The sequence below is a fragment of the Panthera onca genome, chromosome D2 (assembly GCF_046562875.1).
Source record: "Panthera onca isolate mPanOnc1 chromosome D2, mPanOnc1 haplotype 2, whole genome shotgun sequence".
In the NCBI taxonomy this organism is placed as follows: Eukaryota; Metazoa; Chordata; class Mammalia; order Carnivora; family Felidae; genus Panthera; species Panthera onca.
The window spans coordinates 32,410,292-32,437,910 of NC_138349.1; the positions used below are offsets into that span (position 1 = coordinate 32,410,292).

The window sequence follows — 27,619 nt, forward strand, 5'->3', positions numbered from 1 at the left end:
CCAATTCTACTTCCACTCACAAACCCTTTTCTTTCACCAGTGTCTGTACTATGGTTTCAAGGCTTTTTTTGCTCAGTCTTGTTCTCTCCCCTTTAACTTTTCCCAGGCATTACTGCTCATAAACCTCTTGCACTCCAAACTCAGCATCTTCTCCCTAGAAAACCAAACTGACAGAATTAGTATTAGTAATCCAAGAAAGTAGGCCATAAGATTACTCACCACTAGATTACTCACCACCCAGCTGGCAGTGAGGACCCCATTTTGGGGGGTATTTGAGTCATGGACTATGCCTGGTACAAAGTAGCAACCCAATTGCTAATCTTCTGCAGTGAGAGAGAACAAAAAGCTGAAGACTAAACTCAGGATTTAATAAAGTTCCTGAGCTGCAAAGATAATTTAATTCTAAACCAAGACAGATCTGTTATGCCAGTTTCAGAGTCCTAGTTCAAAAACCTGGGACCCTGATAGATGGGGTGAGTATATCTGGTGATGAATGGTAGTAAATTCGTTGTTGGTTGTGAATGCCAACAATTATTTGGTTTTCCAGAATCCTCTAAACCTTCAGAGTTTGCAGAGGTACCCCTCTCATTAAGAACTATGACTCTGCCTGTGTAGGAAGGCACTGCAGAGGACTCTTCCCTGTACAACAACAGAAATTTCCTTTAGGATATGCTCCATCTCCTGTCCTGGCTGCTAGACCAATAACTAAAGTCATATTGCAGCCTGAACCAGCTATGGGTGTGCTAGGCCTGCTGAGGGAAGAAAAGAATAAACACCGAAGGGGATTAAAGAATTAGGCACCACGTACTGGTAGGACCTGAGGGAGAACCATAGGACTAGATTTTGAGAATTCTTGAGCAAACGAGCCAGAATATAAGACTAGATAAGAAATAATTTATTAACTTAAGGGCACTTCTCAGGATACAGAATTTAACACCCTGGCAAGACCCATAGGAGGTGGTGCAAATTCACTGGGTGGCTCCTGCGAGACTAGAGAAAGTGATTGCCTTTACTGATTGAGACTAAAATGTCTGAATTGCTATGAAAGATAGTGGAGACAGAAATTAAGACTCAGGGAAGTAAGCATGCCAGAGTAGATGTATGAGGGGCAGAAGACCCACCAGAAAATTATGTTCCAGGAAACAAGTGTGTTCACCAAGGCCATCAGAAATGCACTGGTAAGGGGCACCTGGGTGGCTCAGTTGATTAAGTGTCTGACTGGCTCAGGTCATGATCCTGTGGTTCATGAATTCAAGCCCCACGTTGGACTCTGTGCTGACAGCTCAGAGTCTGGAGCCCGTTTTGGATTCTGTGTCTCCCTTGCTCTCTGCCCCTCCTCCACTCACCCTCTGTCTCTCTCTCCTTCAAAAATAAATAAACATAAAAAGAAAGAAAGAAAGAAAGAAAGAAAGAAAGAAAGAAAGAAAGAAAGAAAGAAGAAAGAAAGAAAGAAAAATGCACTGGTAAGAGGGTAACAAGTATCCCTAAGAAGTTCACTGGTGGTTCCTTCCTAGTTCCATTGTGATTTTTCCCATCAGTGGATTAGGGATGCCCAGTGACAATCACTGTTTAGTGAGTTTCTCAACCACATAGCAGTTCCAGTTCTGGCTTGTGATATCATCCACTGAGTTTTTCTGCTGCCCCACAGGCCAGTTTCTGCTAACTCGCTCTAGCCCACCAGTGCTCACTAGCAAATTTCTCTTAGCCACCTAGTAGGATCCACCTTGACCACACCCTCTAGTGAGTTTCTCTGCCACTCAGTGGGGCAGCTTCCTGTGGACCAGTAAAAGGCTGGCAGCACCTGCCAGTGAGTTTCTATAATGCTCAGCAGATTGTTTACAACAGAGGAGCTCTAGCTGACCAGCACCCTCCAATGAGTGTCACAGCTACTGCCTACAGACCAGCTAAGACCAGCACCATCGTTATTATTGGCCAGCTGAATGTACCTGTGGTAGCTACAACCTCTTCAAAAAGGTCTGAATCTCAGAATAAGGGTTGGCTAGTCCCATTCTAAGTGCTTAGCTTCTTTCTTGTTTATTCTTTCTCACTCTTAAAAATAATAGTAATTTCTACATTTGCCATTTCTGTATTCCTTAGCATCCAATTTCCCCTTTCTAATGGTTAACCAACTTTTACTAGTTGATAATTTTAATGGCATTATTGAGATATAATTCACATACTAGAAAATTTACCCACTTAAAATTATATGATTCAGTGGGTTTTATACATTCAGACCTGTGCAACCATTACCACAATCTGTTTAGAACATTGTCACAATAAAAAGAAATTCCAGGGGCACCTGGGTGGCACAGTTGGTTTGGCATCCAACTCTTGATTTCAGCTCAGCTAATGATCACAGGGTCCTGGGATCAAACCCCATGTCAGGCTCTGTGCTGAGGGTAGAGCTTGCTTGGGATTCTCTCTCTCCCTCCCTGCCCCTCTCACACTTGCTGTCTCCAAAAACAAAACAAAACCAAACAGAAAACCAAACCTCTATACTCATAAGCAGACACTCTCCATTCTCCATCAATTCCCATCATAATTCACTTCTAAGCTATTATGTCTCTATAAACTTGCATACTCTTGACATTTCATAGGAATGGAATCATACCATATGCGTGTCCTTTGTGACTGGCTTCTTTCATGTAGCATGTTTTCAAGGTTCATCCATGCTATAGTATGTACCAGTACTCCATTTCTTTTTATCTCTAAATAATATATAATACAGATATACCATATTTTGTTTTTCACTCATCAGTTGAGTACATTTGAGCTGTTTTCCACTTTTTGGCTGTTATGGATTATACCACTCTAAACACTTACGTACAAGTTTTTGAGTGAATGTTTTCATTTCTTTTGGGTTTATGTCTAGAAACGGAATTGCTATGTCATGTGGTAATGATATTTAACAGTTTCAGGAATGCCCAACTATTTTCCAAAGCACCATTTTAAATTCTGACCAACAATGTATGAGAGTTTCAGTTTTACCACATTCTCACCAGTCCTTGTTATTGTCTTTTTGATTATTCCCATTTTAAAGAGTGTGAAGTTCTATCTCACTGTGGTTTTGATTTACATTTCCCTAATGACTAAAAAGGTTAAGCATATATTCATGTGGTTATTAGTTATTTGTGTATCTTCTTTGAAGAAATACCTATTCAAATCCTTTGACCATTTTTAAGTGAGTTGTCTTTTTATTGAATCACAATCATTTTAATATATTTTGGGTACATTTCCCATATTAGATATGTGATTTGAAAATATTTTCGTCCATTCTGTGAGTTTTCTTTTCACTTTCTTGAGTTCTTTGAAACCCAATTTTTTCATTTTAATGAATTCCAATTTATCTACTTTGATTGCTGTGTTCTTGGTGTCTTATTTAAGAAACTATAACCCAAGGTCACAGAGATTTACAGCTACGTTTCTAATTATTTTTATAGTTTTATCTCTAACATGTAGTGATCCATTTTGAGTTTAACTTTTATGTATGATACAAGGTAGGTTTACAAATGCATTCTTTTGCACATGGATATCCAGTTGTCCCAGGAACATTTGTTAAAAGACTATTCTTCCCACATTGAAATGCCTTGGCTTTCTTGTCAAAAATCAATTGACCATAAATATATGGGTTTATTTCTGGACTCTCAATTCTATTTCATTGACCTGTATGGTTATTATGTCAGTACTAAACGGTCTTGATTACAGTAGTTTTGTAGAAGTTTTGAAATGGGAAAATAAGTTTTCCAACTTTATTCTTCTCGTCACAATTGTTTTAGCTATTGGTTTTCTGAATGCCCTGCATTTTCACATGAATTTTAGAATCAGTTTGTCAATTTCTGTAAAGAATGGCAGCTGGAATTCTGACAGGGATTGCATTGAATCTGTGGATCAATTTGGGGAATCTTCCCATCTTAACAATATTAAATCTTCCAATTCATGAACATAGGATGTCTCTACATTTATTTAGGTCTTCTTTAATTTCTTTCAACAATGACTTATAGTTTCAGGGTAAAAGTCTTGCATTTCTTTTGCCAAATCTATTTTTATTCCTTTAGATGACACTATAAACGGGATCTTTTTTCCTCAATTTCCCTTAGGATTGTTCATTGCTAACATATGGAAGTAGAATTGATTTTTCTATAGATCTTGTATTCTGCACCCTTGCTTAGCTCATGAATTGATTATAAAAATTTTAGTGGATTCCTTAGGATTTCTCACATACAAGATCGTGTCATTTAAAATTACAGATATTTTTAATATCTTCCTCTCCTATCTGGATTTTTCTTTCATTTGCCTAATTGCCCTGACTAGAACAACCAGTATTATGTGTAATAGAAACTGCGAGAGTGCACATCTTTTCTTGTTCCTGATCTTAAGGGGAAAGTTTTCAGTCTTTCACCTTTAAATGTGAAGTTAGCAGTGGCCCTGAAGATACAAGTCCCATTCCTGGCAATAGACAGAACAGATGTCAGTCACAAAGAATTGTAATCATTTGTTTCTTAGTCTGGTGACTTCCTGGAAGACTGGTTCTGTCTGACTTGAAGCTTGCCTGGAGCTAAAGCCGCTACCTAGGGGCAAAGTTGAAACATTAACAGGCCAATGTTTTGGTTACTGCTGCCTGAGGTGATAGACAACATTTGAGGCAATCAACAGACTGATCAAAAAAGCTAGGGAGGACAGCTGGGAAATGAGATGTCCTTAAGGGCTCCGTAAAGTCACCACATATTCCTAGGAATCTAGAAGACAAACATGCATGGTCAGGGCTGTGTGTGTGCTAACCAAAGCCCTGAGAAGCCCCCAAACTGTCATCTCTGACTAACCTGGAGGCTCTATCAAAGTAGTGGAGGCTAAGGCAGAGTTGAAAACTGTCTGGATGAGTGTTGGAGATGCACCACAAAAACACAGTCCCTGGCAAACATTCTGGGTGCTTTTCCATTCTGTGTGTTTAAGGAAATCTCTGTCCAATCGTTAGCTGACCATTAAGCTAACATAACAGATACTTCAGTGGCCACACATGACAAAGAATACAGACTTTACAAAATTAGTTCAGAAAAGTTACTAGATAAACAACAACTACAACAAGCAGCAATAAAAACAAACCCTGGGACGGAGGAGGGGATGGACAATCTGATTTTCAGAGTTGCCACATTATAATATTTTAAGTGTTCTGTTTTCAAAAAAAAGTACAAGGTTATGCAAAGAAAAAAATATGGCCCATACACAGGGGAAAAAGCAATCAACAGAAATACTGAGAAAGCCCAGGCATTGGATTTTCTAAGCAAAGACTTTAATGAAACCATGTTTAAAGAACAAAAGGAAAGTAAATATGTCTCAACCAAATAGAGAATATGAATAGACAGAAGTTGTGAAACAAAATTTTAACTCTAGAACTTTTCCATTGTAGAGTTGAAAAGTATAATAACTGAAATGAAAATGTCACTTGAGGGGCTCAGCAACAAATTTAGGCAGGCAGAAGACAGAATCTATAAACTTAAAGATAAATCAGTTGACACTGTCCAGTTTGAGGAACAGAAAAAAAAAAAAGAAGAAAAATGAAAGCCTAAGAAACGGAGTCAACAAGCATAATGCATATACATAATGTGAGTCTCAGGAGGAGAGAAGAAAAAGAAAGCATTGAAAAGAATATTTGAAGAAAACTCCCCAAATCTGTTGAAAAATATTGATCTACAAATCCATGAAACTCCAGGGACTCCAAGTTCTCAAAGATATGTATACCCAGACATACTATAATCAAACTACTTTAAAAAAACAAGGGAGAATCTTGAAAGCAGCAAGAGAGAAGTGACTCATCACATACAAGGTCCTCAATAAGATTAACAGCTGACTTCTCTAAAGAAATCATGGAGGCCAGAAGCAGTAAAATGACATAGTCAAGGTGCTGAATGGAAAGACTGCAAACCAGTTCCATGGTCAGCAAAACTATCCTTCAAAAGGGAAGCAAAAAATTAAGACATTCCCAAATAAACATTGCTAGCAGACGTGTCCTACACAAAAATACCAAAGGGAGTCCTTCAGGCTGAAAGGACACCAGACAGTAATTCAAATCCATACAAAGACATGCAGAACTGATCATGGTAATTATAAAAGACAGCAAATGCATTTTTTAACTTTTTTCCTCTCAGTTTAGAAGTAAAATGCATACAGCAATAATTGATGGGCACCCAACTTATAAAGATATAATTTGTGACAATAATAGCATGAGGGGAGGAATGATGTATAACAAAGTTTTTATTACTGAAATGGATACCAGCCAAACTAGATGAAATAGATCAGCTCATAACCTCTTCTAATAAAAATTCTATACATTTTAAAGTTCCTGATTTCTTTTTTGTTTGTTTGTTTGTTTAAGAATATTTAAGAAGCCTGCCTAAACAAAGGTCACGGTATTTACTTCCATGAATTTTCTAGTTTTTGCTTTCATTTTGGTTTATGATCTATTTTGAGTTAACTTTTGTGTATGTAGTATGAGGAGGACTGTTTTTCTTCATTCTTTTTTCCATCTGTGCTTCAGATTTCATAATCTCTCCCCATCTATCTTCAGATTTGTGCATTCTTCTGATGGCTCAAATCTACTGTTGAGCCCCACTAGGAAAAGTCTCACTTTGGCTATTGAACTTTTCAACTCCAGAATTTTGAGTTTTTATTTCCTATCTTTTTATTTCCATTTTCTATTTGATGAGTCACTGTCAGCATTTCTTTTAGTTCTTTAAACTTGGTTTCCTTTAGGTCTTTGAACATATTTATAATTGCTGCTTAACACTTACACTACATCTGGTATCCCTCAAAGGAAGTTTCTATTGACTGCTTTTGCCCGTGTCACACTTCCCTGCTTCTTTGAATGTCTCATAATGTTGTGTTGAAAATAGGACATTTTAGGTAACATATCGTAGGTTCTCTGCATAGTAGTTCTCCTCCCCACTCCTGGCTTAGTTTTGTTTAGTGACTTGGCTGGACTAATTCATGAAGTTTATATCCCTTCACAGTGTGCAGCTTCTTTTTTTTTTTTTTTTTTTTTTTTTAATTTTTTTTTTTCTTTTTTTCAACGTTTTTAATTTATTTTTGGGACAGAGAGAGACAGAGCATGAATGGGGGAGGGGCAGAGAGAGAGGGAGACACAGAATCGGAAACAGGCTCCAGGCTCCGAGCCATCAGCCCAGAGCCTGACGCGGGGCTCGAACTCACGGACCGCAAGATCGTGACCTGGCTGAAGTCGGACGCTTAACCGACTGCGCCACCCAGGCGCCCCCTACAGTGTGCAGCTTCTGATGTTACTGCCCAACTTGTTTCTCTCTCATTTTTATCTTTAAGCCTGACTTCCTACGGGTTGCTTCTGAGTCAGCATCATTTTATAACCAGCCACTAATTAATGAGGTTATGCTTAAGCCCCCTGAATTAGGGAGATTTACCCCCATCACCACTGGATCTGTGTGGGGCTTGGAGTCTGCTTTGACTGTCTAGGGAGTTGACAAGTTTTGCCCTACATTCTGTCATCTGGACTTGTAGCCCAGATGTTCCCTGTCTGGTTGCTTCTATGTGGTGCAGGCTTGAACATAAACACATTATTTCTGATCACAAGGGATGTCTGTAGTTTTATCCATTCTCTTTGTCTCTCTCCCTGATCTTGTCTTTACGCTTTCTGGCTGGTGTTTATTGGTATTACCAGCAACGGTTAGCCTCCATTTATTGCTAGCTGCTTGTTCTATTGTTTTAAATTTTTTATTTGATTTGTTTTACATTAGCAGTTTGTACCTGCTCTGCTCCAGTCTGTTCCAGGTAAAGTTAGGCCCCTGGTAATGTCAAGTGTGTTGTCAAGTCTTTGAAGCTCACTCAAACCTTCCCCTGAACAGAACAACCCCTGTGCCTTGTGCTATGGAGCATGCTGGGGTGAGGGTGGGGCTGGGGGTGGGGCAGAGTATGGGAAACTGGCTCTTTGTTCAACGTCTCCTAGTTCTTCCCTGCAAAGTAGCTGTGCCAGGAGCTAGAGAAGGACATGGGTGACAATCGTCTATCACCTCTCAGTATGGACCTTCTATAGCCCAGAACCAGGGAGGATGGAATCTGCTAATGTTCATCAGGGGCTGAGTGTGCACAGAATAATAGCTCTTCTGCCCTCCAGAAAGCTAGAAGAGATAGAAGCTGCTGTTTAGATGCCCAGCCCACCAGAGCAGATCTCTTGCAACACAGCTGTGTGGGAAAGGGGGACTTGCACCTAAGAGCAGCTCCTGCCCCGATTCTCCTTACACTGCAGGATTTGAGGGTGGTACAGTGGGCCCCACCAACTGCCACCTCCCACTTGATATGAGCCTTCTGTGGGACACCTGTGTGGAAAATGGGATCTACCAAACAGCGGTATATTTAATATTATACCCAGAGACACTGTGTACCTCCCAGTTAGGTTTTGTGGATTTTCCTTAGGCAGCCTCACACAACTTTTAAATTTATTATTTTGTGGCTCTTATTATAAATGGGTCTTTTTATTATTTCACAATTGATTACTATTAAGTGTTCAGAAAAGCTAATTTTCAGTGTACTCCTTTGGATTTTCAAAATATTGAAATGAAGTTATTTGTAAATAGTATTTTGGTCTCCAAGTTTTTCATTTTGCTTTCCTGTCTTTTTACATTAGCAATAACTTATGAAGTAACTGATGATAACAGGCACCTTAACTGAAAGAAGCAGTTTCAGTCACAAACTGAACATTACCTTCACTTTTGGTTAAAGGACTCTGAAGTATTAAGGAAGAATTCTAAAAGAGCAAAAATGACTTTACTAGGAATGAGCATTTTTATGTTAAGTACATTCTTGGCATTGACTAAAAATCATGATATTTGAAATTGATGTACATATTAACATTCTTCTTACACTATTTACTCAAACGTTTACAATGTCACAATAATGATAAGTACTTTTCAAAGAAAGAAGATTGTTACGTTGGGGGCACTTACTAACAGCAGCTCAAAAGACAGAACTAAAAACAAATAATTCAAAGACTTGGTCAAACACCTCTTCCAAGATATTGGCTACTTCTCAACTGTACAATTAAGAACATACTTAAACCAATGAACACTAAAGTCAACCATGCTGATCCTATTTCAACTCTGCATTATAGGGAAATTTTTCTGCTAATTCTTAACTAGCTAATTAGCAGAACTAGCTAATTCTTTCTACATTCTTTTTTTTTTTTTTTTACGTTTTTAATTTATTTTTGGGACAGAGAGAGACAGAGCATGAATGGGGGAGGGGCAGAGAGAGAGGGAGACACAGAATCGGAAACAGGCTCCAGGCTCCGAGCCATCGGCCCAGAGCCTGACGCGGGGCTCGAACTCACGGACAGCCCAGAGCCTGACGCGGGGCTCGAACTCACGGACCGCGAGATCGTGACCTGGCTGAAGTCGGACGCTTAACCGACTGCGCCACCCAGGCGCCCCTCTACATTCTTAACTAACAACAAATAATGCCCTGAAAATTCCCCCAGCAAGTTTCACCAGATAAGATCCCGAATGGAGTCAAGGCACTTTGCTGAAAATAAGAATGCTGGCAAATTGCTGAAGTAAGGAACAGAGCCAATACCCCAACAGAAATGGTTCATATCCCAAGCTAAAAAAGCAGATGTCAATGGTGGGCGGGGCGGGGGACAATGGAAAAAACATCAGTAAATTAGCTACATGGAATTAATATTGTTTTCACCTCACCTCCATTCTCCCCCCACCCAAGAACTCATTACTTTTCTTAATAGCTATTTCAAATCAGTTAAAGAACTAGTATTTCTCACCTAACCTGAACATAAATTCTCACAACTGTTTGATCTCATTTTTAAACCCTCCATAAGTTACATGACCCTTTGCACACAGATGACCCATCCATTTCAACCACTAATCCTTTTCATTATTTACATTCCCTTCACTTTTAAACACATCTATGTTGGTAACTTTATATGCATACTTTAGTTTTTATACTTTGTAACTTTTATACAGTTGGTGTACATCACAAAAAAACTGCACCAAATTTGTTACTAACTTTAAAAATCCCACTCTAAGGGCAGACCTTTGAGAGAACTGAAACAAGGGTTAGTGAACCGTTTGGTAGGCCAAATTCAGCTCATGGCTCATTTAGGAAGTTATGACAGAGACTAAATGGCCTACAAAGCCTAAATTATTTACTAGCTTAACTTACCCTTTACTGATAAACTTTGCTGACCCCTTAACAAAACCACAATTTTTCATTTAAAAAAATATGTATGTGTGTATATATATATGTATATATATATCACATTTATATATAGGTGTGTGTATATATATATATATATATATATATATATATATATCACATTTCAATACACTGAGTGCTTAGTAAGATAGAAAGGTAAACTCTTTGAAAGTTAAACTATTTTTTCAATCGAATGCAAATAGGTCCATTTCCTTGGAGATGGCCAACTAGGGGAAAAGGAAACAAATTCCTGACCAAGAAGTTGGACTGCAAAAATAAAACCCTTCCGGTGTAGTCACAACCTCAAATTAGTGGCTATTCCTATTTTAGAGAACAATCTTCAGTTCAGTTTTCAGCTAGGAGAAAAGAAAGGATGGTGGGTTTTGATTTTGGATTTTCCACTCCAGCAAGAGAGAGGGTCCAAGGAAGTTTGCCTTCTTCAGAATAACCTAACAAATCAGAAAAGGGGCTAACTAGAGTATCTGGGGCATGAAGCTTTTTAAAATGGCTTTTAAAACTTTACGGCAAAAAGTATGCATCACAACATTAGATTTTTACCGGCATGGCTATTCTGAAATGTGTTTTTATAATCCTGCAAACATTGGCATGATAGTTGCTGCTCTCTCTTCTCTAGTCATGGAAGGCAATGAGTTATAATACATCTACCCAGAACAGCAGAGCATTTCAATTCTATTGCTGTTAGGGTACTAAAGAGCATAAGCCTCTGTATGATTCTCCTCATCAGCATAACTATAGTAGCTTTCAATTAGCAATAATCGCGCCTCGGATAAACCTCATTGGCTACGATACTGCCACTGCGCAAAGCTAACTATAGTAACTTTATGGTGTTAAGTGTTCTCAAACAAAGTTTCATCTATGATTTTGGGGGAGGGCAAATCCACACTTTATTTGATACAGTTCCCTAGCATAAAAGGAAACAAACTTTTTTGAAATAGAAGTATTTCCCTTTAGAATAAAATTCCCATTTGACTTCAGTACAGTAAAAAAAATTACTGTGTAAACACAAACTTAAGATAAATTTAATTGAAGAAAATTTTCATTACAGAAATTAACAATGCTTATCATTCTTTAAACACCATATACGTTATTAATATATACTGTATATTTCCAATCAACTCCATTCTTAGGCTCAATTTAAGAAACACAATTATAACAGGTTTTATACAAAAAATACTTCACTAGGAAAGTAGACAAACTGCACAAAAAAAGTACATGTATAATGTGCATAGCAAGATAGCTTGAAGCATCTATGTATGGCTTTCTTTAAAATAAAACTTTTGGGGGAATGGGCCCATTTGGGACCTACTGTTACAGTTGACATATGTAAACTGTTTCACATCTTTTAGGCACTTGCTAACAATAGTGTTCAATCCCTGAAAAATGAATTTACCCAAAAAAAAAAAAAAAAAATTCTACATCTAAAATAAAAACCAAGAAAAGGACATGGGTAAAGTCTTACATATTCCTTTTAAATTAAACAACCAGTTTTATTAGTGCATGCACAGAACTAAACTGAAGGAAAATAAACTTTTTATGTCAAAAATTTTCTGTGCAAAATTTACATAACAAACTGAAAGGTACAAAAATATGTACAGGTTTAAATTCTTTCTTATATACAGAAAAGAAGCCCTGAAGTTTTCAGTCAATGAAAATGTTGTAACACTTGTAGTAACAATATAACAAAAATTATACAGTAATTTGTAATACAAGGACTCCGTTATCCAATGATCCAACAAAATTTGATCCAAACTTACACGGTGAAGTTTCAGTCAATGATTCTGTCGTCATGAAAATATCCATTTTAAAACCCTACCTGCTGGGTATGTCCCCTAGGAATCTTTCCTGAAATTTTATGCACTGTCACTGAATCCACTATTAATGCTTCTTTATTTCAACTGCCAACAAGCAGTAAAGAATCTGCTTTGGGCTGTCAATCATACTGAAAAGGTGCTAACAAAAATGGTTTGTCCCAGAGTGTACATGTTTAGACACCTAACAGTAATTAAACAGCAAAAATCTGATTTGCTTTGCTAATCTTGTTTCAAAATACGGTTTCTGGAGAATAATTTTTTATTTTCAAGAAAAGCCATTCCCTTGGAAGTGCGTCTATGGTCCACTTTTTAAATGCATGGCAACCAAGTCAAAAATGGGCCATTTGGTTTAAGAGGGACAAACAATTTAAATCAAATAAGCATAGTTCTGTGCAAGAGAATCACTGGAGATTATCATCAAATTCAGAAAAATGTTCAAGTTCCTTCACGAGACTTCAAACTAGACCCAGAGAGTTTAATTCTTCTTTTGAGGCTTCTCATCTACTACAGTGCTTGACACAGCCATTTAGAAAAAGAAAATCACCTTGGGAGGGTATTCCGATCCTTGATGTGGGACACGGCGTAAAAGAAAAAACGATGTACTTGTCAAAAACTCTCTTCAAGCATCAAGAGGTATAACTGTACTTAGTTACTCTAAGGAACCTAATACCCTTCAAAACAGCTCTATCGAGCAGATGTAAAGTTAAATTCTTTACTCAAGCTCTCTTAGTGTATCTTCACAAATGATGAGGAACTCCTTCAGCTCCATGGTGAAAGAGCTCTCTCCATCTTCAGAGGAGCTACACTTATCAGATTCCTAAGGCTGGTGGAAGAAGAGAGGGAATGCAGTTGTCAGCCGTTACCCTCTACTAAGAGTCCCTAAATAACTAAACTGGGAAAACTGTTTCATCAAAATTTTCTTTAGCCCTAACTTCCCAAGAACACACTTAAAAAAAACGAAATCAAGGTACATCTGTGCTGTGATTACTTTCTTTCAAAACTTATGTGTGCAGTGACAGCATATGCAACTATCACACATAAAACTCTTCTAGTCTCCCATGGAAATACAGCCTACTTTCCGATGTTCAATTTTAGGTACGTACTGAAGTAGACAATTACCTTAAGGTAATTCAACCCACTGTTTTCTTCTAAGACCCTTTTACTTCTCTGTTCCTTGGTAACTACAGTAAATTATTCTAATATATTCCAATCACGAGTAGCTTCCATTAAATGTCTCTGCCCATGACCAGCCCAAGCATCCTGATTGTCAAATACTCTACCACAAAACCAACAGTTAAATTTAGCTTTTGGAACATTTTCAGAGGTAGTTTTCACGATCTGATAATTGTTTTTGCTCATCTTTTTGAGTGTTAATTTTAGCACAAATCTTTCTTTCACAGAGCTAACAGGTTTAAATGTTTTATGCCTCTTGGAAAAATCATCATAAATTGTTTGTGAAGCATTACCACAAACCGGTTTCAGTAAAGCATCGATAGTTCTTTTTGACAATGAAACCTTAAGTACACGTCCATTAAATTTAGCGATAGTTTTCATTACACTTACTACTTCTGGGGCATCTGCATCAGGATGATTCAAAACTACAACTGGCTGGTTTCTCCTAGGACATTTCACAAGCTGTGTGGAACTAAATGGGAAAAGCCGCAAAGTTCTGACTGCATCTTTTGAAAGCCTCGGTCTGCTAAATCCAAACGATTCACGGACAGCTTCAGGTTTTGCCTTTTCTTTACACTTTCTATGTAATGTTGCCTTTTTTCTTGGAGGTTCTTGGTAACTATCCCTACACTTTCGTTTACAGTTCCTGTTTCTAGGTACAAAGGCAGTTTCAGAATCTTTACTTCTTACATGAGTTTTTATTCTTGGAAAATTTTTTTTGGAAGTCTTTTTTCTATCGAAGCTTCTCTCAATTGTACAATTTGTTTTACACCTTAACACCCTGGTGTCTGAACGGTCAGTGAAACACACTGGTTCCTCAGAAGATTCTGGGCATGTCGCAGTAGAAGTTATCACAATTTCATTTGCTGGCATCATATCATCTAGTAAGAAGGGTAAGGCATCTCTAGAAGATTCTGGCTCTCTCTGCTCTCCTCCTGTAGTCTGATTAGATGGTACTTTGTCTTTCTGCAATGAGGATGCAGAGTTGTTTACAGACAGATTGTTAGCAGCAGTCACATTTAAAACAGGGTTAAAAATTTTCAGCAATATTTTTTGTGGTGTTCCTTCAGGTTTCTTTGGCTGTATGTTTTGATAATACGTACTATTTTGGACTAATTTGGGCTTAAGCAGCTCAGTCTTATTTGGCATCACACACTTTAAAAAAACAGCTTGTTTGCCATCAGGCAAGAGGGTATAAAGAGGTGGTTTGGGAAAAATCTCATTCTGCTGTTTTACTGATTCCACAATATTCAACTTGGTGCCCTGGTGCTCAGAAGCTACATTAGGAGTAGGAACAGCTTTCACTGAAGAACTTGCTGATGTTTTAATAATGTACGGGCCTTTTAATGGCAGAGTATTTTCGGGACTACTTTTCATGCTCAAGCAACTGCCAATGCTGGAACATAGTGCAGGTGTCAGACAATTACTGTTTGGTTCCACCTTTAAAAAAGGTGTTCTGCAAGGCTCCTTAGCTGTAGTTCCACAAGCTTGAGCACTCTCAGTTTTGACAGTGGAAACACCTTCAAGTTTCCCATGATTAAATGTTAAAATCATCCCGGGTTTCTTGTTTAAAAGAAGAGAAGCAGGTACACCTTGTGTGTTAACCAATGGAAGCGGTCTTCCTGAAACAACATGTAATCCAGGCTTGTTAGCAATGTGCAGTGGTACAAAAAAGCCTTTTGGAGTCTGAACAAATATAGCTTTTTTTGGTTCTGAATTTAGAAGTGGACTCTGCCTATATAAAGAACCTAAATTTTGTGTAGTGGCTCGCAGTTTATCTTTTACGAGCTGCTGTGTTATTATTGCATCTGACTGAGTCTTAAGTAATGTGCCAATACCTGAAATTCTAGGTGCCTTTTCTGAATCTCTCACATCTTGTGATATTGACAGATTTTGTTTTTCTTTTCCACTACACTTTAAATTCAGATCATTTATAGGCACATTAATCCCTATACCACCAGATGGAATTGGGAAGACGCCTTGTACTTTGAAGTCTTTTGAAGATTCAACTATTTTGCCTTCTCCCTCAGGTTTCTGAAATGACTGGTCACAATGAAGTGGCGGGCCTTTATCTGGAGTCTTACTAGAGTCCTGTTTTACATCAGATTTTGTTTTTAACCCATCCTGAAGTAACTGGTTTACTTCAGGGGGCAAAAATTCTGATGCCTGTTGGCTGTGGAGAGAGAAAACAGATGTGATTCTAGGCATCATAGGTGACTCAACATTAGAAATGTCATCCCACTTAGATTTTTCAGTCATATTCTCTAAATTTTGATTTTCATTAGTATAGAAGTTCTGTCCGTCAATGTTTTGTCCTTTTTCTAACACACATTGTTCTTCAATTTCAGCTTGCGTTTTTAAAGTTCCATCTTTAGTATTTAACAAGCTAAGAGATGCTAACATGCTATCTGGATTTGAGCTCTCCTTTCGCACCAAAGATAAAACTGATTCACTTATTGGTTGTTGAACAACCGTTTTGCTTGATGAGGGTTCTTTTTCAGACACTGCTGTTCCTGAAAACCTACGACGTTTATTAGAATTATTTACTTTTGAGTAATTATGAAAGGGTAATGATCCGTGGTTGGAAGATTCAACAGGTAACTCAGAGCTGACATAATTAATGCAATAGTTATGCATATCTCCGCTGTTGTATGCATTTTGTTTGGTAGCAGAGTTGACTTTATCTGGACTTCTAATGGCAGCACCTGATATCTCAGGGTGACTCTGAGGAATGTAACTTCCCCATAAGTCAATATTATCTTTTGTTTCAACTTTTGTGGCCAAATTCACTGATGCTGTAACCAATCCTGATGCTGACAAAGACGACACACTTTTTTCATCATCCACTGTTTGAAGCAGATTACCCGTTTGAGATAGCAAAGCCATTTCTTTTTCTGATAGGACTTTCCCTGAAAGTAGAGGAGATGAGCACGAAAATGGAGTAGTTGCTTTCATGTAAACGGTGTCACTTAACTCAGTTGTTACTCCTGCTAAAAATCCAGTAGTGTCCAGTGTCTGGGGCTGCAAACTGCCAGTACCATCCTTTGCAGCATCTGACTGTGAGCCTGGTGAATATAAATTCTGTTTACTGGTAGGCAACAATTTTATTACAATATGTTGTTTTCCATCCACCATCTTAAAACCCATAAAATCAGCACTGTAGTTAGCAGGAATTGTTATTCTATTATTTTTCACCATCAACACTGTAGGTCCTTGTACAGCAGTCTTCAAGAAACCTAGAGTCGAATGTGATCCCTCTTCAGCTCTATTATATTGCCCAGTGGACAGAAGAGTTGGCTTTTCTGACCCTAACTCAGCAGGTTTATCATTATTCTCACAGTGTGGTCTTTCGTCCTTTTCTTCATTTAAATGTTCTTGAACAAGATGGCTCTGGTCTTCAGATTTAGCCTGTGTTTTGTTCAGTTTTTTTAGCACTTGAGTGTTTTTTTCTATACTTCGGTCGCTTCCATTGTTGATCTTCTTGCGTTTCCAGAAGGTCTTCCTTGATGCATCTATTCTGTATCTTTTCAGTATCAGCTTAAGTCCTGAACTCTTTGTCATCCTTTTTTCATATTTGTCTTTTTCCAGTTTCTCTTTCGCATATAAGTGTTCTTTGTGCAAAGTTATAACATGTCTTACGAGGTGCTCTCTCTTAGTGGCACCATAGCTACAATATTGACAAGTGAAGGGAAATGTACCAGAATGAATGTGAAGGTGCTTCTGAAGCTCTCCTTTGGTAAAACATATATGATGGCATTTACCACATTTATAATGGATTTCATTATGTCTATGAATGTGCTGAACAAATGTGCCAACATCCTGGGTGGAGAATTTGCACTTTTCACATTGAAAATTACCATTTACACAATGTGTGGATGTAAAATGCTTTGTCAAGTCTAATAAAGTATACACACTCTCATTGTTACAAATGTCACATTTTACTAAAGTGCTTCTGTGTGTCCGTCTGTGTTGTTTAAATATCTGGAAGTCATTTGCTGAAAAACTGCACATTTCACAAGGATATGAAGGTAATTCACCACGGTGCCACATCTGAAAGTGTTTCTGTAAATCATTTGGGCTATATCGAGTGCTATCTCGGCATTTTAAACAGTTGAAATTGAGTATTTTTGCCGACATTTTTAAACCCTCTTCTTCAACTCTCTCAGACTTCTGGAGCAGCATACACTCCTCTACACAGCTTACAGTCTTTATACTGATAGATTTTCTTGCAGTCTGTGGTTGACGCTGAAATAACTTTCTGTATTTGTCAACTTCATGTTTCAAAAAGACTTCATTTGGAATATTTATCTTCGGCAAATCGATTTTCACATTTTTTAGTTCATAATGAAAACGACTTTCTGAAATTTTTGGCCTAAGCACTGATCTAATAGTATCAACTATCTCATTTTTCACATCATAATTTTTTAAAATAGTTTGTTTTTCATCAAAAAATAACTGTTTCTGTTCAGATGGCATGATTTAACAAAAAAAAACCCCAATTTCTTTTTTCTCTAAAAACTGAAGTTACTTGTAACTTAAACAGGAAACAATACTGTTGCAAGACATCTTCAAAATACGAGGATTTTTCCCACATTAACTCACCTGAAATCAAACAAAGAATTGAATTTTCATCACGTAAGCATCAGTAATTTTCATTAATTTTAAAGTTCATTTTGATACAAAATGCCAATGTCGATCAAACACATAAAAAGAGATAGAAAAGACTGTGGAGTACTTCGAGGACAGCTTACCAAGAGGTAAGAGTTGGAAGCAGAGATGGCGCTAATCAGGAAGTCAGCAGCTACAAGCTCTACCTGCAGCCACTCTCTGGGACACCAGGCAGGCTTCGACTTCTCTGCACCTCGGTTCTGTCATCTAAAGAAAACCACAACTGGATAAGCACCCTTAAGCTCTAAGATTGTTATATGAAATTGATATTACAATCTTTAAACAGGATTTCAAAAATCTTAATGAGAGCCATAAAAGTTTCAGTTCCAATTACACACATGTACTAGTAACTTTCTCCCTTCCTTAGCTGCCCCTATAGCTATTACCCTCTGAGAAATTCAACAGACTTCCCTCCAGATTGTCTACTTCCTTAGTGCCTCAGGGATAACCTATGTTTAAAATAAGTTTCACTTATCTAACAACAACAAAAAGACATTATGTGCTCTTTCAAGTTATCACTACTAAATGGTGTTAAAAAAAAAAGAGAGAAAGAGAGAGAGAGGGAGAGAAATGAGAAGGAATAACACATTTTGCTGGGGTACGATTAAGTCCACCTACTACCTTTTTGGTTCCTGACCATCTTGGCTCTTTGTCCCTAGAACCCAGGTACATGGCAGCAAGGAAAGCCGCTGGCATAGGAGAAGGCACCCATTACTACCTGCCTCCATTAATTCCAACACTTACTGGTTTGTGTTACTCTAGACAAGTCTCAATCTCTGTCTTCGTTTCTTCATCTATAAAGTGAAAAAGAAAAATTAGCACTTCCCCTTTCACAGGGCTGTTGTAAAGATTAAATAAGAAAATATATGTAACGGTATCCTGTAAAGTGCTATATAAATTGTAGCTATCACTACTGTAATTACCATGGAATGACACATTATGAGTCAAACTGCAAAGGAATAAAAAATAGTAAAACAGTAAGATGTGATAATACATCGGTGAGATTAAAATCTGAATACTGAAGGTTCAGTAGAATATCAAAATGTGTACTGGAAAAATTGTCTTCTCTTACTTTTGTGATCTTAAATATATATTGTGAGTAACAGAAAACTAGATAAACTAAAGAAAATAAAGTGTAAATCACACTGAGGTTCACCCATAATGTCTATTCAAAGGTCTCAGCTTTAAATTTCAATTAATCTAGGGGCACCTGGCTGATTTAGTTGGAAGAGCATGCAACTCTTGATCTCGAAGTTGTGAGTTCAAGCCTCACATTGGGCAGAGAGATCAAATAAATAAAAACTTTAAAAATGTTTTCAATTAATCTAAGTAACAAGAAACATTACTATTTCAGAAGTCCTTTATTAAGAAACCACAGATAAAAGTTATATCACATACATATTAAGAGACTCTTAATATTTCTCACACTTAGTAATTTTGGTTGGGTCTAAAAAACACATTCTTTAGTAGTCTCAAATATATAAATACTAAACTGATAATTCATTAGTAGGGTACCAGTCTACTGAATTTTTTTTTAATAGTGAAAAATCAGAATTTCACTATTCAGGGTTACACACCATCCTCTGACTCATATCTTTTCCTCAGAGTTCATCTGCCGTGGGTGGCAGGACACTCGGGAACTGCACGAAATACGGAACGCTTCCCGAATCTGCGTGTCATCCTTGCGCAGGGGCCATGCTGATCTTCTCTGTAGTGTTCCAACTTTAGTATAAGTGCTGCCAAAGCACACACTGGTTTCCTAAATGTTTTTACAGACTGTGTCTAACTCAGTAAATTATTAAAATTTTTACTAAAAATTCACTATATTATTTAAAGCTCAATGTAAAAACTTTTCCTTCAAAAGTAAGAAAAACTAACAAATGGCCAGAAGAAAGTTCGTGACACCTGGTGGATACTCCACACCAACTGAGAAGATTCCCTGCAGACTATCACATTCTCAACAGTGACCAGCATCATAATCACCTATGGAGTCTTCCCCATACCAGAATCTGAGGGTGAGATTCAAACATGTGAAACTTTTAAGAACATCTATAATGGTTCTTCCCCATTTGCCTAAATATCATATTATGGTCACTCTGGACCATCCATACTCAAGCCTTTCTATTATACATGTAATCAAGAGGAGACTATATCGTGGGTTTTTTAAATTTTTTTTTTTTTAATGTTTATTTATTTTTGAGACAGAGAGAGACAGAGCATGAGCAGGGGAGGGGCAGAGAGAGAGGGAGACACAGAATCTGAAACAGGCTCCAGGCTCTGAACTGTCAGCACAGAGCCCGATGCGGGGCTTGAACTCACGAACTGTGAGATCATGACCTGAGCCGAAGTCGGACGCTTAACCGACTGAGCCACCCAGGCGCCCCATCATGGGTTTTATTATAAAAGGTAAATTGTTTCTTGTGGTAACAGTACATGTGTCCAAAAATATATAGGTAATGCTAAAAATAGATTGATAGGATTTCAAATTTCATCGATTCCATTTCAAAATATCTGTACAATTTAAAATTTTTCTTATAACATAACACATACCCCAGAGTCTGGCAACCAGTTTAAAAATAGGATTTTAAACAAGTCAACCAACCAAAACTTACTAATAACAACTGTGATTGTGAGGCATTTTGCTGGGTGCTATGGAAAGAGTCAAAAACATCGTCTCTACCCTACTGCAGCTTACAGTCTAAAGGAAGAGGCAGGACATATACATTAATACATTGCTTGTTCAGAGTTGACATTTCAGCAACCCCACCGTTCCAGGACACAAAGAATAGAAAATAATTAAGTGGGATACATGGCAGCCAAAACAGAGTTCACAAATTCCATCCATTAAAAAGTGCATGTCCTTTCCTCATAGGCAAAACAATTAATAAAAGGGACCACCTTATTAAGAAATCCACTTAGCTTTTACTTAAGTTTAGTAACTGCTAAGTAATCAATACTGAATATCAATATTTTTTTATATTTAATGTATGGCATGTACAATACAGCATTAGGGGAGTTTGTGTATTTTAGGTAGTTTGGGGTTTTTCACCCTCAAATCTGAAATGGGGAAAATCTATTTGTCTTCAACTATGTTCAACCTAAGTATGCAGAAGCAATCAAAGACGACACCTGGTAGCAAATTACAATATGGTTACCACCTATGGGCAAAAAAATGTATTGTGTTGTGAACACGTCAGAAAACAAAAAAAAGAATGAGGAATTATAATCTTCCAACCTACTAGCTAATGCTCTTTTCACTACAGTTCAATCTTTACCTTACCAACAAAGATTACTGATTTTAAATCTGCCATTGAAACTACTGTCCTCTCTCTACATATTACTACCTCATAAGACTTAACCAACATCTCATCAAGCCTTGAAATAATACTATTTGCATAAAGTATGCCTGGCCCTTTCAAGTAACCTGGAGAGTTTCCTGCATCAAGGTGGCAACTTAAGCCATTTGATTTCCTTCTTCCAACTGCCCACTGAAACACAAACCAAAAAATACAATAAAGAAAGACCTACAAAATGACAAGAAACTAGAAAAAGATTCCACACACATACTGCAACGTGTTTGCTAAGATAGAGTCCAGAGAGAGGAGAGTGAATACAAATGCTAATTCACTGCCAAGCACCACTCTCAAGGAAGAATTTCACTAGGGGACATGCATTTAACTAACATATAATAAGCATCTATTATGCCCTAAGAAAGTAAAGGACATAATTCAGCCTACTCCTTCCCTACATACCTTGGGATTCGAGGAAGTGAGGACTTGAGAGGAAGATCATGTGGTACCCTTTGGGGAGACAGAAAGCTTGGGCTGAGGTACGGGAAGGAAGAGAATGAATCCAGAGTTTTGAGCTAGGTCCAGGGGCCGAGCTGGGAGTTGCTAGCACCAGCTGTTGAGAAAGATATAAAGAGAAAATTATTTCTGAACAAAGATAAATCTTCCTCTATCCATGCCTATCTTCCTCTGTTTAACAGTTCTGTCCTTTATCGACATAAGTAAATCTCTAAGCTGTCAGGAAAAAATTACATTAGCTTTCCACCTCCTTTTAACTAAAAAACTGAAAAAAAAAAAAAAAAATTTGGTTCATTCTTAAAGATTTATCTCCAGACACCTGGGTGCTTAAGTTGGGTGAGCATCTGACTCTTGATTTCAGCTCAGGTCACCATCCTGGGATTGTGGGATCAAGCCCCATGTCAGCTCTGCACTGAGTGTGGAGCCTGCTTAAGATTCTCTCTCTCAAAAAAAAAAAAGGTGGGGAGGGGAGTAGGCAGAAACATCACTAGCTGAAACAGCTCAACAAAGAGAAAACAACTGAGCACTGAGAAACCCTTCCTCATTCCCCCCATTCAGCAATGAAAAATAGTAACTACATGACCACTACTGCAGGAAAAAGAAGGCTTAGAGGGGAAGAATCAAGTAGTAATTGGCAATTTTAGCAAGACCTGAGATGATATACTAAAAAAAGAAAACTAAGAACATATTGTCATGAAGGAGAGAAAAAAGTAGTAGATAGCAGAGAAATAATGATTTTGAAAACAAGAAAAACATTTTGAGTTTTGGGTTGTTTTTTTTTTAAAGACCTGAATTTTCAAAATCAAAAGTTCCTCAAAAGCCAAGCAAGATTAGTGAGAAGAGAATATAAACCTCAATGTTTACAACTTATCCTAGTCAAATTTTTGAGTTTAAAAAGAAAAAATGAAATGCTACAAAAAAAAAGGTAGAGAGGGAGAATTATCTAAAAAGGTATCTGATTTTTCATCAACAATGCCAACTTTAAGCAGAAATTAATATTAATCAGACATTTTAGTCACAATTCTAAATGTTAGAATATATCTGAGGAAAACTGATTAACCAAAGAATTAATTCTATACCTAGGAAAATGCATGAGGGAAAAGTACAATTTTAGATGTGCAAAATGATTTAGAGAATACGCTATACATGTACTCTTTCTGGAATAAAGTTTCAAGTAAATACTTCAGCAAAATCAAATTTCAATCAGAAAAACAAGGACTAAAAGAAAGGAATAATGTGTTATAGAAGAAATATCTGTCAATAACAAAATCTACAAAATAGAAATAAAAGTAAATATTTTGTTAATAGTTAAGAAAAGCAAAAAAAAACCAGAAGAGGGGAACATTCACAACATGACAAATAGGTAAGGAGTCCTTAAAGAAAAATTAATAGGAAACAGGAAACATGACAATAGCAACAACTTCCTAAATGCTGGAAAGCAGAAAAAGTAAATGACCCTGCAGACCCAAGAAAACTAAATCCCAGACAGACAGTGGCGAAAGCTAAGAACTAACCTATTTTACACTCTGAAACTTTGAAAGGCTTAGGAACTGGCAGTACTAAGTAACTATGAAATGGGAAGAAGGGAGGAGAAAGCTAAAACAAAGAGAAATTTGGAGAAAGCTGCTTGAGTTCTGGTTCGATGCCAAGATTCCCTTTCTCACTCCAGGCTAGGTAACTGCTATTTCCCCACCACAGCAGCAGTTTATTCTCTGCAAAAAGTAAACACAGTCTCTTAAACAGGGGATACCAGACACAGGTGAGAGAGTGGGTACCATATCAAAAGCAAGAGGATTAAATGACCATATATGGATGAAATATAAACCTCACCCCAGGCCCCTTTTTCCCCCTTCTACGTTGACTCCTAGGCCAAAATAAAATAGTGCTACTAAAAATATGGTCCTGCCGATGGTCCATAAAACATCTGTCACTAGTCCATGACGACATATGTATGCAAACTGAGAGTAAGCATTTAGAAACTACTGTAGCAAATTGACAGAGTTAAATTCATATCTGTTGAATCGAACAATAAACATTTTGACTTGTATTTTGTATGCCTTCGTTTTTAAAATTTCATTTTCTAGTAACAGAGTCACTATGATATACTAATGATACAATCTTTACAAAGAACAGTTTGCTATGTGTATATTCATTTATATTTATTATAAACAATTCATAGTTATGTTACATATAGTTACATACACAATAGTATATATTTTTTAATATACAAGAAAATATAAATCTATACACAACTGGAAAGCAAGTATAGAACTACTGATTCACTTCTAGAAAGGTATCTTAAAGGTAATAATCATGCTCATTGCAGCATCGCTTACAAAATCACAAAATCAAAAATAACAAAATGTCCACCAATAAGTAAATTATGGTATTTTCACAGGGAGCCTGGATGGCTCAGTCAGTTAAGTGTCGAATTCTTCATTTCAGCTCAGGTCATGATATCATGGTTTGTGAGATCAAGCCCCACATCAGGCTCTGCGCTGACAGCAGGGAGCCTGCTTGGGATTCTCTCTCCCTCTCTCTCTGCCCCTCCCCTAGTTGTGTGTGTGTGCGCACTCTCTGTCTCAAAATAAATAAGCTTTTAAAAAAAAAAAGATTAAAGAAAATAGTAAAATAAACAAATTATAGTATTTTCATTTAATGGAATATTATTCAGTTTTAAAAACAATACTGCAAACCTACATTTATTGATAGGAAGAGATCCAAGATGCATTCAATGAAAAAAAAAACAAGAAACAAACAGTAGACATATTAGGGTTTAATCTGCTCAAAAATTAATAGGTGTATAGAGAAGAGACATAGACCCATACAGACTCATAGTAAGAAGTCAGGAATACACACATAAAAATGTTTATAGTGATTACCAGTGTATCCTAAGTCACTGTTTCTTCAAATGTTGTCCTTGGATCACTACGGCCTCCACATTGGCATACCTCCTTATCACAGCATAAGCAAACAGCTTACATTTTGATGTGAGAAGAATGACCTCTTTGCGTCTAGACCACAGTTATGAAACTTTATCAAAAAGTGGTACGAAGCCACGAAAATTTTGAAATTCTCAAACAAAGCAAGTGAATTCTGCCATAAACCAACTGAGTTTTTTCTGAACAAACCTGATGCCAGCACAAAATTGTGGGATGTAGACACTAAAGGGTGGAAATCAAAACAAAATAGGTATCATTCAACACTACACTCCTCACATCAGTACACAAGTACCCAATCACACCTCTGCAGAAAAGACTGTATAACAGCCATAAAGTTGGAGGTGAACATAATGCTCAACGAATATAAAATCATGCTATTAGAGGTCACTCATTGTATATAAATTCATGCTATTGAGAAGCAATTTTTTGCTTATTTAATAATTTGTGAGCCATGATGTTACCTAAAAAAGTAAAAAGGTTGGCACTACCAGAGTAACAGTTACGAATGCAGTTATACATTCATAAAAAGTTTTATGTATTTTACATAGAAAACAAATGGTAATCAACCAATATGCTTCCTGATCTCAATACACTGTTAAAAGAAAGACACTAAAAAAATAATAAAAACTTTTTAAAAAGAAAAAAGATAAAGAAATAGGAAAAACTGTAACGATCTAAATTCAACTATTTCTTTCTATACAGGTATCCCCTGCTTTTTGAAAGTTCACTTTTCAAAAAGTCTGCATTATGCCACTTCACTTACAAGACCTACATTAGTATGTTTTTGCTGACCAAAAGACATGGTTTTACAAAAAAAAGTAAAGAGCAGAAACAGCTTTCAGCCTTTGTTTGCAGCAAGCTCTTACAGAGGCAGCGCACACCCCAAGCAGTGAGTGGCACCACCAAGCTCCTTCCCCAGGAACTACAAATCAACATGTCAGCATTCAACATGGCCATAGCTCTGAACTGTGTTTGTGAGCATCTGTGCTTTTATCGCGATTATTTCTGCCTCCACCAACAAGATATGCCTCAAGATATCAGAAAAGCCTAAGACTAAGGTTATTTTTTGGCTCTGAGAACACCCAAAACTTTTCCACCTAAAGGAATGGTAATTGTTTCTTCACTTTATACCATTTTCAGCCTACAAAAGGTTTCATAGGACCACTCTTGTTTCAGATAGTGAAGGAAACCTGTATACTATACAATGAAATGAAGAGCAAGTATAATGTTGAACTGTTTTTACATTAGTTAAGCATATTATTCTTTAATAAAGTGCTGGTTTTGACCTGACAAAATTTTATTCAGAATTTTCTGCTATCTTTAATAGTTTTGATGTTGGCATTATGGAGAATATGTAAAATGAAATCGGAATAACTTCCACAATTTCATCTCCTCTGGAATTAGTTCACTAAACATGAAAATTGCCTACTCCTTAAAATTACACGATTGCACCAAAAATACCACATGAGCCTGGTACCTCTTTAGATTTTAGGTCTTCCAACCTTTGCAAGCTCTTCTACAGTTTCTGGGCTCTTCAGGGTTTCCACTGCTTGAGCCACTTTAGGCAATTTATATTTTCCTTGAAAATAATAAATTTCCTACACATTATCTAAGTATACTCCCATAAACTGCACTTTTAACAATCCATCTTACATAAATAAAAGTACAACATATGTATCGGTATCACTTAAATGTTCATTTGTAGGAAAATGATTAATTATGCAACATCCATCCACACGAAAACACTATAAACAAAAAGATGTACGTACTGAATTGATTTCATTGTGAATTTTTTTGTTTGTTTTTAAAAAAGGAAGTTGCAGATGACGGCATATAACACATTTTTAAATTAGGAGGAAAGATCCCCATTTTCATGTCAGGAGAAAAGATAGTATGAGGGTATGTTTGCATAAGCATAGACAAATCTATAGAAAGATACGTCCTAAACTACTGACAACAGATTAATTTCTTTTAGGGAATGACAGCATGGCATAGCAGAAGACAAACGTACCCAAACAGCAGGGAGAGAAGCATCAGCTTTCGTAAGTACTCCTGAGTGAAACCAAGAGGGCAATGTTACTACCACCAAGGCTTTACTGCGGCCTGCATCTATTCCTGCCCTTGAATTCTAGGAAATCTGTATCCTTAAGATAAATTCCTCCTTTTCAGATTACCCTAACTTACACTAGCTTAAGCTAGTTTTATTACTTGTAACTAAAGACTCTTAAGGCATTAAGTTGATAGATCAATGCTGACTGCATTTAATTCACAGAAAGGTAGGTTTTGTGATGATCCTTTAAAGAGGAAAGGACTTAAACTTGCAAGAAAGGAGCAAAGGCTATCCAGACCAGAAAAATGGAGTAACACTGAAGAAAGGCATTTTTCTCTCATGGCACTGCAGGATTGAGATCACAGAGAATGTGTATAATAGGGAGGTTAAGTGAGAACAGACTACAGAGGACAGATTTGAACTTGAAATGAAAGGTAACCAGGAGCCATGGCTAGCCCATGAGCAGAGAGAAGTTATAAAGGCACTATTTTAGAAATATTATTAGAACGCTACTAGAAAGCAAGATATATTGGAGACAGTAAAAATAGAAGTTGGAAAATCAGAGGACTAAGTGACAATCCACATAAAGAGTAAGGAACCACAGAACTGGCAGTGTTCGCATATTAAGAAACACACAGAAAATTTTTAAAAAGATGATTCCTAAAGTAAAACGCCAAGGATAAAGAACATTTGAATAGAATAAATCAAAAAGCATCATTCTTAGAGTTTTGTTTGCTGTCTACAACAGACTAAAAAGCAAAGACATTTTACAGTCTTTAGCTTTATTGAAACGGTATAAAAAGGAAGAATCTATATGCTCTTTATTACATTCCAGTTGCTTAAACAGTAAACAAAGAACTAAAAAATTCTGATTTTAGCTTTGCCCCATTTGTAACTTAGCATGTAGCTCCATAACCTAAC

The 27,619-nt window shown here is 37.0% G+C and overlaps 1 protein-coding gene, 1 non-coding gene and 1 pseudogene across 9 annotated transcripts in view; all 3 read right to left on the bottom strand.

Moving 5' to 3' along the window:
* The window catches only part of ZNF518A (zinc finger protein 518A), a 52,996-nt gene that overhangs the window by 12,934 nt on the left and 12,443 nt on the right, over positions 1 to 27,619 (bottom strand). For 4 of the 8 annotated variants that reach the window (XM_060641881.3, XM_078434679.2, XM_060641882.3 and 1 more), the window contains 4 exons: positions 21,653 to 21,803; positions 18,645 to 18,694; positions 17,984 to 18,107; positions 11,246 to 17,834 (listed from right to left, as the gene is read on the bottom strand). In XM_060641881.3, the coding sequence (XP_060497864.3) occupies positions 13,251 to 17,708 (4,458 nt within the window). In that variant the 5' untranslated portion in view covers positions 17,709 to 17,834; positions 17,984 to 18,107; positions 18,645 to 18,694; positions 21,653 to 21,803 and the 3' untranslated portion in view covers positions 11,246 to 13,250. Of the gene's footprint in view, positions 1 to 11,245; positions 17,835 to 17,983; positions 18,108 to 18,644; positions 18,695 to 21,652; positions 21,804 to 27,619 lie in introns of those variants that run through there. The other 4 variants (XM_060641885.3, XM_060641886.3, XR_009612926.3 and 1 more) reach the window with 3 other exon arrangements.
* Positions 10,927 to 11,054, bottom strand: LOC132685705 (U4 spliceosomal RNA; annotated as a pseudogene).
* Positions 19,546 to 19,648, bottom strand: LOC132685712 (U6 spliceosomal RNA). Its single transcript, XR_009613281.3, has one exon. It is a non-coding gene; the product is annotated as a U6 spliceosomal RNA (small nuclear RNA).